Raw genomic sequence first — 13,042 nt, 5'->3', positions numbered from 1 at the left:
CTAACTACCTGAATATGTATACGTGCTGTCTGGCCTCAGGATGGACAAAAGCAACCCATACTTTGCCAAGGGTAACCCTAACACTGAAGCTTGGGCGTCTGGTGTTATAAATACCAAGCTTTACATTTTCAGTCTTTCCAGATTACCTCCACAGTTGACAAAAGAAAGTGTGAGGGCTGACAGTGCTTCCCCTGCCCCAAAGTTATGGATACCTGGCCTAGATATTGCTAGAAAGTCAAATAATTTGAATTGTTCAGATAAAACAATCATTAAAAGCATCTACAAACATCTCATTTATTGTTAAAGATGCAACCTAATCAAAAGATGACCTGTTTGTTTAGTTTTATCTAATTCTTCAGATCCCTTTGAATTCATTCTTCACTGAAGTACCAGATCTCTCAGGGAAAGAAGAGGACTTTGTAAAGTGAAGCATGTGGGGTGTCAGTAAAGAGCATTATAGAAAAGTAACTTTTAGAGGGACACTAATAGAATAAAGAATGATTGCCTGTTTCATCCTCAGACTTTGAGATGAACTTTCAAATTTTTACTCCGAAATTTCAGCTGTGCCCCTAACATAAAAGCATTGCAACTACTTCAAGAAGTGGTGAAAAATGAGAACCAAGTTACTCAGATAAAGCTGTAACTCTTGATAAATTTGATTTCTGTCCCTTATTTACATATGACAAGTTTGTTCTGTACAGGTGTCATCCTATCAGCAAGACATGATGCATTTTATCATCTAATTTAATGTGTTATCTGCAGCCTAAATTCAAAAAGCATGAGAAAAGCCACATTAAAGAGATCAAAACATTGCTACCGCTACAGCAAGAGGTGTACAAAAACTAACAGAACAGTGTAATTTGATCATAAACATCACCCTTCTTTTCAAGATTTCAAGTTTGCTCTCAAAGCTGCATTATTATTATTAACATCTTGTTTTCATGTCTGCAGCATCCACAGACTTTCAGAACTCTTGCAGTTGCAGTGCAGAGCCAAATTAAGTGAGAGCTCTGAGAAAGTGAACATATCTGTAAGCAGGAATCCACAGAGTTTCTTTAGGAAATCAAATATCTACTGAACTATATAGTACTTTTCCAGCTGTTGTTTTGCTCAGATATGCAGAGGAGTAACATACTTGACCATGCAAACATGATATCTGATATTCTTAAAACTACTACTCATTCCCAAAACAAAGCTACTCTTTACCCATAGACAGTGACTGCAAAAGTGTAAATGCCCACTATCAAAAATCATGTAGGATGTGTTCCACCTCATACCAGTGGGGATGAAGCCTCTAGGTGCTAACAATACAAGATGTGTTACATAAGACTATGCACTTATTTTTAGAAGCACATTACAAAATTAAGTACTGCACTGGAATCTGTTGCAGAGCCATGGGCAGTTACATCAATATGCACAAAGAACAATTGCTCAGCTGGAGCAGAATATTAGATTCGATTCAGACTGAAGCTCTGCCCTGACAGTCCCAAAAATACTGAACCATCCGAGGCTGTAAAATATAACTTAGATTCAGTAGATAAAGAAAAAACAAACCAAAACCCCCTACTAATCATAAAGGCCTTTGCTGTGAGCAGCAGAATTAATAAAAATTAGTTTCTTAAAGGTTTGTTCTGTTTCTTAATACTTAAACCATGATAACCCTCAACTTCCTTCTTTTCCAGATCTCTCTGTGACTTTCCCCCCACTTCAGGGAAAAGTTGTGGTGCAGATGCTCTCAAAGTCTGCACGTTTACAGGATGCTTAACCAGCTGCCATCCTAGCAAATACATACCTGTAGATCATGTCTGACTATTTCTTTTACAAGAAGGTGCACTAATTTGAAATTCCTTCCTTCACCTAGACACAATTTTATGAGGTCTGCAGGACCATAATTCAAATCTTAATTTCTCCTTCTGATTTCAGCTTCCATATATAAGCATATTTATATAAATTCAGTTAACTGCTTAACTTTCGAGTTAACCCAAAGTTGGGTTACCTAAATATATATGATTTATTTAAAATTTTTATGTTTTGTGCAGTTACAAAAATAAATTAATCCATGAAGCACATTCTACTATCAACAGTTTATTCATTTACTACCACCAACAGTTTACTCATTTGTAGCCTCTGTTGCTCCTCTCCAGGCTCTCTCCTGAGTACATTAACATCAGGGCCTGTGAAGTACCTTTAGTCTACTAAGTTTTAAAATACACTGCTCAAAATGGTTTTGCTTTAATAACTGGTCTCAGCAGATGCAGGTATTCATTAGTATAGAAATGGCCAGCAGTTGGACACTGGAATACATTGTTAAGGTAAAGATGTCTGCTTAGTGAGTCACTCCTGGTTACCAACCAGACCTACACTTGGCCATCCCAGTTTTCAAGACTTGCTGGACTCTTGCTATAAAACCTAATTCAGACAGGTATAAAATTGAATCTACCCTGTGGACCGTAAAAGAACTGCCAGTTGCTTTAAAAAATCATTTAAATGAGTTGCATGTCTTTCAGAGACAATAGAAGATTAGGATCACTGCTAATATTAAAAGTTTGCAATTCCTAATTAAAATATTGATCCCAATGAAAATACTATTTGCCATCAACCATATACTGCTGGTATTCACTGACCTATACTGCTGGTATTCACTGACCTAAGCTAAGCTTAAAAGAGCACCAAACTTCTGAAAACTATATATTATCCTTGCAAGAAATTTTGACAGTCCCTGCTCCATTACAGATGCCTCACAACAGTTATGTTCCTGCCTAATTAAACTTCCAGGAAACTGGGGGAAACAAAACATGTATTTATTGTCCAAAACATACCATCCTGAAATTTCCAAAAACAAAAGACAAAACATACACAAAAGAAAACCCAAAAAACCCCAAACAAGCAAAAAAATTAACTCCATACCACAGTAGCAAAGGAACCCGACTTCCTGAATTTACTTTGACTTCCACCATGAAATAAAAAGTGATACTGACTTACTCTCATGTTTAATGATGATCTTGATCAATTTCATCTAACTGGAAATGTGCATACATATCCAGAAAATAAGCCAACAAATTAAGATTTCAACATAAGGTACCTCTCTACTTTACAACAGTGCTTTTGACATGTTAGGAGAAGTACACCACATAGCAAAGTACCAAGACCAGTACCAACACTGCAATAAGTAATCACACGTCTCATTAAAAAGACTTTTTGAGTCAAGCAGTTTTACAGATGGACACAGTATCGCAAGGTACTTTAACATTCAGAATTGTTCATCACCTTGTCAGTCTTTCAAAAGCTGACATTGGTTCCAGCTGATTTCTATTTGAAAACCTTTCTGATTTCCACTTCTCCACATCACAACACATGGTACAAACAAACATTCAAGAGATTACATTCTTCTACACAATTTTTTAGCCTACTTGGTCATTACATAAAATACCTGCTTCACAGCTATTTCCCTGTTGTATAACGTTTTCAAAATTAAATATTTATATGCAACAAGTACTTCCTCACAAACCTCATCACTACTGAAAGGTAAAAGACTTCAAGCATATACCCAAACAAGTCCACTACACAGCAGAGCAACAGAAGGAAGGTTGGCAGACATTTTTTCCATCATTATAATTCTCTGGCAACATTTCCTTTGCAAGAATAGTTTTTACAATTCAAATGAAAAATGCTTACAAGGAATAGTCATTCTGCCCCAAACAATGCAAGATTTTCATAAGCTGGAAGGGGAAAAATACTATTCCATTGAAGCTCAAATCAAGAACTCACACAGTCATATAGACAGCAAGACAAGTACACAGTTCACTGACACAAGCATTAGTTGCTCATTTTACACCAGGGCAGGCATTTTCCTACAACCCTTTGACAGAAAAGATAATATATGATATTACATTATCATTGTCTGTGTTACAAAGACAGCTTTAGGAAAACTTGTTTGCCAAGACATTGCCTACAAACCTAAATGTTAACATTTTAAAATTAAAAATAGTTGGCTATAATGAGTACAACTGCCTCTTTTTGGTGAATAAAAACTCCCTGCTATTGTTTCCAAATGCACACATATTTAGATTGTAATGAAAATACTGTGGACGTGCCATTCTAAAACATGTAAGGACAAACCAGGCAACTGCCACCTACTGAACTTGGTATAGGGCCATTTTGGGGAGGGTTAACATTGTTTTTGCTAACCATATGGATTAACTGCTACTGGTACCATATGGATGAATTGCTACTGGTATTGGTTCCACAAAAATCCTGAACCAGGCAAGTGAAACACAGGGAACCATTATCTTCTTACTACAGACTAGAACTTGGCTATGAATTGGTTAAATGACTTACCCAGAGTAACTCATCACTTCAGTAAGTAACACACAGAGAAAGCATGGTCCAACTCATCCCACTGGACTACTGTCTGCTCAGTAACAGCAATGCAAAGTAAGAGTTTCCATTTTATGTACCACAAATACAAGAGCATTTTATATCATTTGATGAATAGCTTGACCACAGCAAACTATATTCAAGCATCACTGATTGATCTAAAGTGCATTAAAAAAATCTGAAAGTATGATTTTAAAAATGCTTCTGAAGCTAAATAAATGAAGAAAACGAGGAAAAAAAATCCCAAGTGACATGGGATAAAAAATAATATTTAAACATATCCCCCCATAAATCATCCCAAATCAAAAGGGAAACAGGAAGAAATAATGGTTTACTTACTACTGAATTTCTGATTAACAACTCTTGCATTGCAATTTAACAAGAGAAGGATGTGTCTGAAAAAAAAGTCTTCATTGTAATAAAATTTTAACCTACCAGCATCATTTGAAAGGAATCCTCCTAAGAAATGCAGAGTTGTGAAATTATACGTATTAGCACTGCAAAAAGCAATCAAAGGGCAGAGTAACCAGGTCAGGGGGAAAAAATAAAGCACACTTTTCTGTAATGCTACTGAAAACCAATGCTACAAGACAAATTAAAGGCTCTCAATAACCCCTTTGGAAAAGAACCACTTACACCTTGACTTGGAGCCTATTACACAACCAGACCACAAAACGAGCTAGTGCACACCACCACAACAAAAATATCCTATTTTATCAGAGTACTAAAAATTAAAGATTAGATATATTATTATTAGCAAGATGAATATTTTATGGCTGGGTGTTTGGTTAGGGTTTTTTTTTCATTTTTGCATATAGAAACACAAAAATATTTTCAATTGCTATGTAAGAATCTCTTGATGATTAGCAAACCATGCTTGGTATATACACACCTGCTCCAAAACCAAAATAATTCCACAAGGACAATTTAAAATATCCTACTGTGCAGCATTTTCATTTGACACAATGCTTCCTACGCTATTATAATGCTCAATAAAAGCATAGTTAGCTGTCAAAATACACCATCCATCCTGGAAACTCATGCACAAAGTTAACCCTCAGCATGTAAGCAGGTGCTTTTAAGGCAAGGACACAACACACAAACTTTCAGGTGTTCATATGTTTAGGTGTTCTTTTCCAGGAACTTTGGTCAGGAGACCAACAAGACACACACAAACATAGCACCTATGTGCTAAAGCACATCTGGAAAGAAAAAAAAAAAAGGGGGAAAATAAAAAGGCCAATTCTACTCAGGAAAGACAATTGAAACAAGTTGTATTGAATTGTTCAGTGCAGTGTAACTGAGTAATAAATTTAAAGCAAATATATTAGCAGATTTCTGCTGTATAGCAGAATGCTCACATATATTTACTTATTTATGTCTCAAAAGCTCAGATAAAGGAAAGTTAACCTAACTTCAACTTCTATGCTTTTGTCAATCCTTGAAATTTACATACGTACTGTATTAATAGCAATTTAAAATGAGAAAAAGTGTATCATGTACAGAGCGATCACTTAAATCTGTCATAAAAATTTGGATTTGACTTCCTAAGGTACTGTACTTCCACAGAAACTGGTAAAAGGCTTTCTATTTAAGCTAACATTTATAAACAAACACAACAAATGTGGCAAATACTTGGCAAAGAATTTAAAATTTTTTCTTTTTAATAACGCATTTTAAGGTGCCTTTTATTCAAGCAAATTATAGCTTTAAGGGAAGACATAATTTTAAAAGTTAGATATAGGAGTCTACTTCCTTTAGAATAAAATTCTGTACTTGGTGCACTTTATATACTACCTCAAAGGAAAACAAGCAATTCAGTGTTTCTTTTTAGTTTCCAGACAAATCAGAAAGCCAGGTAATAGAAACCTCTGTTTTAATTGAAATACAGTGCATTTTTAAGTTCTATTCTCTTCTTGAGTTCATAAAAAGATGGAGGTGGAAGATATTTTTGAATAAAGGGTTATGATACAAGGCCCCTTTAAAACCATAATGAGGTTACTACTTAGCAATTACTACACAACAGGCCTTGCATCAACATGAATATTAGGGTAATTTTTAAGAAAGCTACAACAGAGGCTAAAACAGCAATAATGTTCCTGATTTCAAAGCTAATCTCTCTCCAGACAGAAATGCATTTAGAAATATAAAAAATTAAACAGAAATACTTTCTGAGATCTAAAGGTCCACTGCAGGCACATAGAATTTTCATATGAGGCTACTAAGGTAAAGACCAAGATTTTCAGGTGGAAACAGCCACTTTTTTAGCATCAAATAATTTTTTAGCATCAAACTTCAGGACACACCAAGTGTCCTATTTTTTTTCCACAAAATGACAATTACTAAAACTAGATTCTGTTAAAGATAATTCAAATCTGTTTTTTGATATAAATTTCTGGGGTTTCTTTATTTTCAGTTTTTAGCCAAGGACTTTTCTTTCATTCCTTGATAGAACTGACAGACAAATAGATTGCAATAACAATGACTACCTTGACAGCAATATTAAGTTTCTAGAAGAGATGTGTAGATAAGGTTTATCTACTACTACACTCTTAGCTTTATCAACAGCTTGCTGAAAATGAAACGGAAATACACTTGCAAGTCAAGTCAGTCAGCTCTTGTTAAGTGAGTATTCAAATCCCTTTCTAAAATCAGAAGCAGTCAACACCTTGAAGTTCAGCATACCAGCTGAATACTCAACACAAAGAACAGTGGAATTGGGGGGCAAAAAGAAGAGGAAAAAAAGGCATGGGACAGATACATCATGTTCAAGTTCACAAAACTTGATCCTGTGAGCTAAGTTCCATTAATGTGTCAGTATAGGAGAACTTAAATTACATCGACACATACACAACAATTCTTCCAGATCCAAAGGAAGATGCCTTTGCAATATAAACTTCTACAATTATTTTACTCTTGCAGGTCTTCACAAGTCTAAAACAAATCCAAGTTTTCCAAAACATAAAGTTTTCCAATAACAGGCATGACAGCAGGTTTGATTATCTTAATCTATCTTTCCCCAGCTAAAGAGTTAAGACTAGCAGCCAGTCACCAGCACCAGATGTTGATGCTTGTTCAGGCACATAGGAGTGTCTCCTCCACGCACTCAAGTCACACAAACACATATATGTTTATGACAGATACACAGAAAGTTCTCATCCTCCCCTGGGGATAAAACAGTGCAGTTGGAAACAACGTTTTCCCCGATAAAAGAGACAGCAGAAATTAAACATGCTTATGTTAGATTTGAATAAGCAGCAGAAGCAAATACCACCTTTCACAAACATATTTTCATTTTCCCACATTACAGAGCCTCCAAAACAAAGTTACTTGTAACTTGACCAAGAAAAACCCATCCTAAAACCAAGAACACCCATTACTTGGTCCTTGTTTTCACCAGAAGCATACATACACTAACTAGACTGCTAACACTGACACTTGCATCTTTCCCCACAGCCCTACTGTCCCCCTCTTATCCCTAACCTGTCACCCTGTGCCACCTCCTCTCCCAGCACGGGTCAGGCTCACGCCAGAGCTTGTCATCGCCGCCCAGGCGGGCAGGGGAAGGCTGGTTCCTTCCTACGGCGCCCGCGCTCTGTCCCTTCCAAGTTTGTTTTACAAACACGTCCCAGGGAAAGCCAGAACCTGTTTATACACCGCCTTAACCTGCGCCAGAAGGAGAGTGAAACAGGCGCAGGCAAAAAAAAACAAAAACCAAAAAAACCCACAAAAAACCAAAAAAAAACCCCAAAATTTTTTTCAACCGAAAGCCAGCCAGCAACACCCCCGTCTCACCGCCTTTCTCCGCCCGGGGCCCGCGGCGCAGGCCGCACGGCCGCTCGGCGGAGCGCGGGGCCGGCGCAGCCCCGGCCGTGGGCGGCAGGTTCCGCTGCCCCGGCGCCGGGCCCGGGGAAGGCGGCGGGCGGGGGCCGGGCGGCAGCGCAGCCCCGCGGGGCCAGGCTCGGAGGGACGGAGGAGGCCTGGGACCAGCCGGCGGGGCGGCGGCGGGAAGAAGCCGTTCGGGCGGGCCGGGCGGGCCGAGTGGGCCGCAGGGCGAGCTGCCAACGGCGGCCGCAGAGATGCGGGGCCCAAACACCGCCGGGCCGCGGCCTCGCCCGTCCCCGCAGTGGTGCCCGGGGGCCCCGCCGCCCGCGGCCGCGGAGGAGGGCGGGGGGCAGCGGGCCGGGCCGGGCCTGCGGCTGCGCCCCCGGCTCGGGCGCCGCGCGTCCCCCCCGCTCCCCCTCGGAGACAAAAGCAAACGGAAACACGGCGGGGCGGCCCCAGGTCCACCGAGCCTCGCCGAGGGCCGCGCCGCCGCCCGGGCCTCCCACATCGGGCCGCGGCCGGGACGGCTGCGAGGCCCGCGTCGGCGGCGGGGCCGGGGAGGGGCGGCCGGGGCCGGACTCACCGCATGAATTTTCTTGTCCCGCGAATCCAAGATGGCTGAGTATCCAGCACGGAGGATGCTGGGGGAGCAACCTTTACCCTCTGACCCGGCCGCCGCCGTGACCCCGCCGCCGCTCGTCCCGGCCGCCGGCGCCGAGGGGCGGGGGCAGCGCCGCCGCACCGCCCGCAACGGCTCGGCCCTGCGGAGGGGCTGGGGGGGACGGGAGGAAGGGGAGGAGGAAGAGCAGCGAAGCTCCCTCGGCTGCGCTCCCTCCGCCTCCCGCGGGAGACGCGGCCCAGCGCTGGGGGCAGGGCCCGCAGGCCGCGGGGCTGCCGGATGCCGCCGGTCTCCGCCGGCCCCGCCGAGACGCTGCTGGCCGGGGACGCGCCCGGCCCAGATCCCGTTCTCTGAGGGGAGAGGGCGCAGGCCTGGAGTGCCGGGCCAGATCGGGCCGTGGGGGTCAGCAGGGTCAGGGCGCAGCGGGGCTCTCCGGTCCTCCCCTCGCCCCTGCACCCCCGGGGCTGCCGGGGCCTCTGGAGACCTGCCCCGGGTGGACGCGCTCCCTTGGCGAGCGCCCCAGCTTCCAGAGAGGGTGTCCCATCCCCCGCGGCCCTGCTCTGTCAACTCCCTTTGGGTTGCAGAGCGCAGAAGGAACGGCCTGGCCTCTCCGCAGGCTTTGCATTATCCTGTGGAGGTTCTAGGTCAGGAACGACCCGACGATGGGGTAATTTGTGTCAAAGTTCCTATTCTCTCTGCAGTGTGATAGCAGTAGAGAGACAGGTCCAGCTATCCACTTTGTGTGTTAATAAAGTGGAAAAGCATTTACAAGATGACCTAAGTGGACTTTTAATTTGTCGACCCACAAAACGTGTGTTATAGCAGTGGTTTCAATACAGCCAGTGCTGATGCACAAAACACTCATGCAAATAATCCCCTTGAATTCAATGAGACTGTCAATGGTTAAAAAGCTAAGCCTTTGCACAAGTGTTCACAGGATAATGGCCAACATAATTTGTGAACTGGGTGCTCTGCTCCATCAAAAAAAAAAAAAAACAAAAAAAAAATGGCACTGACACCTTAGTTTGTAAAATCCTCATAAAGTTTAAAATTTCAAGCAAATAAATGAGCAGAAATAGCAGGTTTCTTTTAATAGTTTCACACGTGTGCTTTCTTCTCAGGTTTGATTTTGAACCTCCAAATTGAATTTAGAATTACTGAAGAACTCATTAGGTTACACAACACTAATATTTTATAGAAAAAGGTACTACAGTAACATGTCTATCAACATAAATACATTTTGAAGATAAAAGAGCAGCCTTCCTTTTAAGCCAGGAGACCAGTTTCTTTTTGCCACCAGCTTTAGTTGTGTGATGAGAATGGCTGCCATGTCATTGAAATGGATATGTATATACACCATCCAGGAAAGCACTGCATTTTATTATTCTAATCACAAACCTTTCCTTTGTGACAAATTCATGCATTTGCTAGAATCAAACCATTAGAAAGTACCAAAAGTGACATGCTGTTTATAGTATGAACTTCTGGACCATTTTGTTGTTCAGTCTGAAAAATCAAACATTTCCTCTTACCACAAATCAAATATAAAATCAATAATTTTAGACTGAAAAATACAATCAATGTTATTAATCTTCAGTGTTATTAAATAAGTGTTTATATAGTCTGATTCTTTTATATCTGTTTATAAACATTTTGCTTCATTATATTTCATTTCACACTTCACTAGTCTGAGTTTCTTTTTTAAAAGCTAATTTTCCTTCCATTTTCCCAAAGAGAAGTCATTTAAGACAATACCAAACAATGTTGTACGTAAACTAAGAACCTGATATTGTCATTGCATGTACATGGACTTATTTCTCTGTTCATTGCAAAATCACACTTTACATACAAATCAATTAGCATTTACAGGACAAGAAGCTTGAATAGCTCAAAAGCGTTAGTAATGGGGAGAAAAGTGTGTTATCTTGTGTTAGACTGGTTAGCTTAGTATAAACCTAACCAGCACTCAGAATGTATAAATTGTGATTAAAATTCTGTTAATTGAAAAAAATCTAACCTGTCCTGCTTAACTCTGTGTTTAGTTGAGGAAGTTCATTACTCAAGCTGTAGTAGCTCTGTATTCTACTTCCTCTTTTGTTTTCTTAAAGAAAGTGAAAGCATTTAGTGTTTTAATGTGTTAAAATAACATCCAAGGCTACCAGTAAAGATGGTGTATTGTCAAGTATGTGCTCATACCTTTGCTGCTTTTAGTCTTGACTCAATACATTTTGCTACAAAGGTGAGGTCTGTTTCTCATAGTTGCATCTGCTTAATTAAAGAAGTGCCCTGAACTCAATTAACACAAGGACTGCTAATTTGTGTGGACAGTCCTAATCCATTTTGAACCATGTATGGTACAGTTTTACCTCATTCTTTAGGTCTTTGTCTACAAACTGATATGCATCTGTTATTTTTATTCTCATTTAATCAATGGTCTCTTACTATTTTCTTATTTCACAGGCTAGGTTGATACACATCCATCTTCAATCAGTGTAAGAATGCCTGTAGGAGTCAATCTGAAAACTTTTGTCTATAGCAGCACAGGTGAAGGAACTACAAAGCATGATTACAGAAACCTGTCCTGCATGTGATCGTGTGTGCAGGCCCCTGCAGTCAACAGTCCATGTGGTGCCATTGACACAGCCTTCTACCTAATGTTCCTGAGAGCTGGGCCCTGAATGTGCGTGTTCGGAAGCGCTCCCGACACTTGCCTACCAGCCGTTTGGACTTCACTGGCTAATGCTTCTGCTAGTACCTACAGAAGGCTAAAAACTGACAGCACTTGGCTGGAAAGTTTGGGAAGAGGTCATCAAGAGAGTCAGGTGTGCTTTGAATCCCCAAATGCTTTATGGATCTCAGTGTTCATTGGGAATTCTCTGCAGTTTTTATGAGGCTTAGCTCCAGAGAGTTCATCAGTGCTCAGTGACTCAAAGTATCACCAACAGATTTGGGCAATGCAGCTGCAGAAGTGGGAGAAATTGCCCAGAGTATGTGTAGGGCAGGGTTAGGCTGTTCCACTTCATCAAAACGTGAAATTAAATTAATCATAGTAAGACGACCATCCTCACTTATGAGTGGAGGCAGAACATGGTGAATTAGCAACCCTATAAGCAATTTATAAATAGAACAAAAATGTTAATTGAAATGCAGTCTTTTTCCCACCTACGTATTGTCACCATAGTCTTCAGGAAAAACAAATACAGTGCAATCACCTGGAGCAAGAGTTGGCAACTTTTCAGCAGTGGTGAAACAAGGTTGTATTTTTCTTTCCCAGATTATGGATTAAGTCCCTTGGAAGAAACAGCTTGAATTGCAAAGTGCATTTGATCAGCTAAAACAGTGAAATACTGCTTCAGGAGAAGACAGAGGTTTCTGTTTTCTGCAGTTTCTCCCTAATCTATTTCTTACTTAATGATGTTCAAAAGTCCCCCATTGTTTTCTTTGGAAGGTTGTAGGGTTACAGCACTGCACTGCATTAATCTGTGCCCTAGAAGAACGTGGCAGATTTTTTTCATTAGTACAGCCTATTTGGATTTTTTAAATATTTCTATAACAGGAGGATAAAGGTATGTCAAAATATACACCAAGTCTAATATTAGAGATTATCTATTAATTAATCTATTATTAGAGATTAGAGAGGTGTTGACAACACTTATGTTTTCAAGAACAAAAACACTGAGACCTCACATTTTCCTAGTGTATTTACTTGTAGTTCTTAACTATTACACTGAAATTGAGCACAAAATATTTAGATGTGTGCAGATTTGGTTAGATAGTTTGACTTTTGCAAGTTAGTCTCCAGTTGCTAGTACATTTAAGAAAGGTAGGGGAAGGATCAACTGTTTCCATGGCACTGTCCTTATCTATCCTTTCACTCCTACGGGGGATTTCCAGGGATGGCTGCTGGCAAGGGAAGCCCTAGAAGTGCAGCTCAATTACTATTTTAGCGTTAAAATGCATCACAAGGTATCCACACAGATGGCTTCTCATCTGCTGGATTTGTAGTTTCCAGGAGGGAATATTGGGAGCAGAAGTATCTTTATTTCAGTCTTTCATATTTTTACTACCAGGAAACCCTTTCTCAGCCTTCTGCTCCAGTGCCTTCAGTGTCTGATTTAGTGCTAATTATAACAGAGTATCAGGGGGAAAAAATACCAAATTTAAAAAGAAGTCTGCCAATTCTGGAAAGTAATATGACCCCAAAGAGGAGATAAAATGTAG

The 13,042-nt window shown here is 40.7% G+C and overlaps 2 protein-coding genes across 2 annotated transcripts in view; one reads left to right on the top strand and one right to left on the bottom strand.

The window, feature by feature from the left end:
* CNOT2 (CCR4-NOT transcription complex subunit 2) overlaps positions 1-9,013 on the bottom strand; it is an 82,363-nt gene extending 73,350 nt beyond the window's left edge. The window contains exon 1 of the mRNA XM_030259688.4: positions 8,786-9,013. The gene's annotated coding sequence lies outside the window, so the exon portion shown is untranslated. The remainder of the gene's footprint in view (positions 1-8,785) is intronic.
* On the top strand, positions 8,817-11,450 carry LOC116807268 (uncharacterized). The gene is made up of 2 exons (XM_072923970.1): positions 8,817-9,488; positions 11,282-11,450. The coding sequence occupies exons 1-2, from the start codon at positions 8,817-8,819 to the stop codon at positions 11,315-11,317; spliced, it is 708 nt and encodes a 235-aa protein (XP_072780071.1). The 3' UTR covers positions 11,318-11,450.
* Positions 11,451-13,042: the final 1,592 nt, after the last annotated feature.

The sequence above is a fragment of the Taeniopygia guttata genome, chromosome 1A (assembly GCF_048771995.1).
Source record: "Taeniopygia guttata chromosome 1A, bTaeGut7.mat, whole genome shotgun sequence".
Taxonomy (NCBI): domain Eukaryota; kingdom Metazoa; phylum Chordata; class Aves; order Passeriformes; family Estrildidae; genus Taeniopygia; species Taeniopygia guttata.
The sequence above is the reverse complement of the archived record's forward strand: the minus strand, read 5'-3'. Positions and strand labels throughout refer to the sequence as shown.